This window comes from Herpailurus yagouaroundi, unplaced genomic scaffold, assembly GCF_014898765.1.
Source record: "Herpailurus yagouaroundi ecotype Mexico unplaced genomic scaffold, PumYag 67690, whole genome shotgun sequence".
Classification (NCBI taxonomy): domain Eukaryota; kingdom Metazoa; phylum Chordata; class Mammalia; order Carnivora; family Felidae; genus Herpailurus; species Herpailurus yagouaroundi.
The window spans coordinates 2,617,000-2,619,461 of NW_024420490.1; the positions used below are offsets into that span (position 1 = coordinate 2,617,000).

Here is a 2,462-nt window from a genome sequence, read left to right on the forward strand (position 1 = left end):
ACCAAAATCTCATTAAAACATGAAAAACAACAACAACAACAACAACAACAACAACAACAACAACAACAAAGAATGTTGATAACATCTTTCGATCATTCTTATTCATTGGGAGTCTTACTATTTGAAAGTAGTCTTCTTCCTCTCTAAGCATTGAGGTGGTGGTTGTGGGGGAATGGTGCTGGAGGATATTAGATATCCAAGCAGCTTCATTACTGATTGTTGAGTAACTCTGGATTGAACATATAATCCTGACTCACCCAGAAATTATGAAGACAATTTGATTCAAATCGCAAACCCATCCCCTCCAAGTCTTTGCTACACGATGAAATCAAAAGCTGGGAGGGGGTTTCTGTCAAAGCGACAATGGTACGTATCAAATGCAAAAGTTACATATGACTGTCTGTTATGTAAGTTATATATAAAATTGATTAATCTAATTTTAATACTTTTCCTTCTCTTCAACCTAATTATGAATCAGAGGTTTTCAGTAATTCTCAGAGCAGAGCAAAAAGAATTTCCGTATTCAAAACGACACACTTGGAATGTTGCAAACGTTTAGACTACTAAGTGATTAAATGAGCACTATTTGCTGCTTAAGTCGCATAATAAAGTGAATATTACTTCCAGATATTCAAATAAAAGGCATAGAATACTGAACATAACTGCAGGCAACTTTTGTTATCTATACTTATGGGGGCGGGGGGGGGTGGGCGAAGGTGTCCTGAATGTATGGAAAGTTAGAACATGTTTCTGGGATGGAAGACAAGGGTCAATTCTTCCAAAAACAGCCCGCCCCCTCCGGGCTGCGGGCGCGGGGCCGCGCCTCCTCGCGGCGGCCACCGCAGTGCGTAGTGGATAGAGAACGCGGCAGGTTCGAGAACGCGCCTGAACGCGGCGACGTGCTCGAGAGCGCGTCTCGACGACGACGGCGGCTGCGGCCTGTGGGGAGCCAGTCGTTGCGGGGCAAGCTCTCGAGCGGCGGCCGGGGAGGCCCGTCGGTGCCGGTACGGGGAAGAGGCGGTGGCGCTGCCCACGGTGGCGGGAGTTCGCGGTGGCGATGGAGCGCGTTTGAGCCAGGACCGGGGTCCGAGGCGCGCTCTCTGCCGACGGAAATGAGCCGCAGGGCTGCACCTACACCTACTGGAGCCTCACCTTCGCCACCCAAGAAGGTGTCTGCCCTGGCTAGCACAACCACAACCAATAATGAGTTGATGAGTCTTTTTGAGTGTGAGGAATGCTTTGACTCTGTGTTACCACCCATTTTTCAGTGTCAGGGTGGCCATCTTGTTTGTGGCAGTTGTCGCCCAAAGCTCACACGTTGTCCAATCTGCCTGGGCCAGTTGGGATCCTTTCGCAACTTGGCTCTGGAGAAAGTGGGCGATTCCTTGCTATTCCCTTGTAAATATGCCTCTTCTGGATGTGAGGAAACTCTGCGACACACTGCAAAAGCAGACCACGAAGACCTCTGTAAGTTTAGGCCTTATCCGTGCCCGTGCCCTGGTACTTCCTGTAAATGGCAAGGCTCTCTGGATACTGTAACGTCCCATCTGATGCATCACCATGAGACCATTATAACCCTAGAGGGAGAAGAAGTCGTTTTCCTTGCTTCACAAATTAATCTTCCTGGTGCTTTTGCCTGGGTGATGCTGCAGTCCTGTTTTGGCTTTCACTTCTTGTTGGTCTTGGAGAAACAGGAAAACTACGACGGTCACCAGCAGTTCTTTGCAATCACACAGCTGATAGGAACACGCAAGCAAGCTGAAAATTTTGCTTATAGATTTGAACTAAATGGTGATAGGCGGCTATTGGCTTGGGAAGCGACTCCGAGATCTATTGATGAGAAAATTGCAACAGCCATTGGGAAGAGGGACTGCCTAGTCTTTAACACCAGCACTGCACAGCTTTTTGCAGAAAATGACAATTTAGGCATCAATGTAACTATTTTCATGTGTTGAAATGGCAGTCAAACATTTTCTGGACAGCGTTTAAAACCACTGCATTCAGTTTCACATAGAATAAAGTCACCCATCTGCCTGCGGACCTGAAACTTTGGTGGGTGGAAGCTAGACACATGAAGATGAATAAAAGGAAAGGCTGTTAAACACAGGAAACAGCTGAATGTAGTAACACTAACATATTTAAAAATAAGTCAACAGTAAACCAATGAAATAAATAAATATATATATGTATATGTGTGTGTGTATATATATATATATATATATATATACACACACACCCAAGATGGGCATCTTTTGTGTTGTTTTTTTTTTGAACATATTATTTTTTGAGACACACACACACACACACACACACAGTGTGAGTGGGGGGAGGGGCAGAGAGGGAGAGAGGAAGACACAGAATCCAAGCAGATTCCAGACACAGAATCTGGAGCTGTCAGCACAGAGCTCAAGAGCTCCAACTGTGAGGTCATGACCGGTTATGACCTAAGCCAAAATCAGACA

At 45.8% G+C, this 2,462-nt stretch overlaps 1 protein-coding gene across 1 annotated transcript; it reads left to right on the forward strand.

Annotated features, from left to right (window-relative positions):
* Positions 1-1,009: 1,009 nt before the first annotated feature.
* LOC121025635 (E3 ubiquitin-protein ligase SIAH1-like) lies at positions 1,010-2,048 on the forward strand. The gene has a single exon (XM_040468266.1). It carries the CDS (start codon positions 1,113-1,115, stop codon positions 1,953-1,955), a length of 843 nt encoding a protein of 280 aa, XP_040324200.1. The 5' UTR covers positions 1,010-1,112; the 3' UTR covers positions 1,956-2,048.
* Positions 2,049-2,462: the final 414 nt, after the last annotated feature.

Bases quoted from the DNA above. Each gene is read 5' to 3' on its own strand.
- LOC121025635 (XM_040468266.1), top strand. From the start codon at position 1,113: ATGAGCCGCAGGGCTGCACCTACACCTACTGGAGCCTCACCTTCGCCA.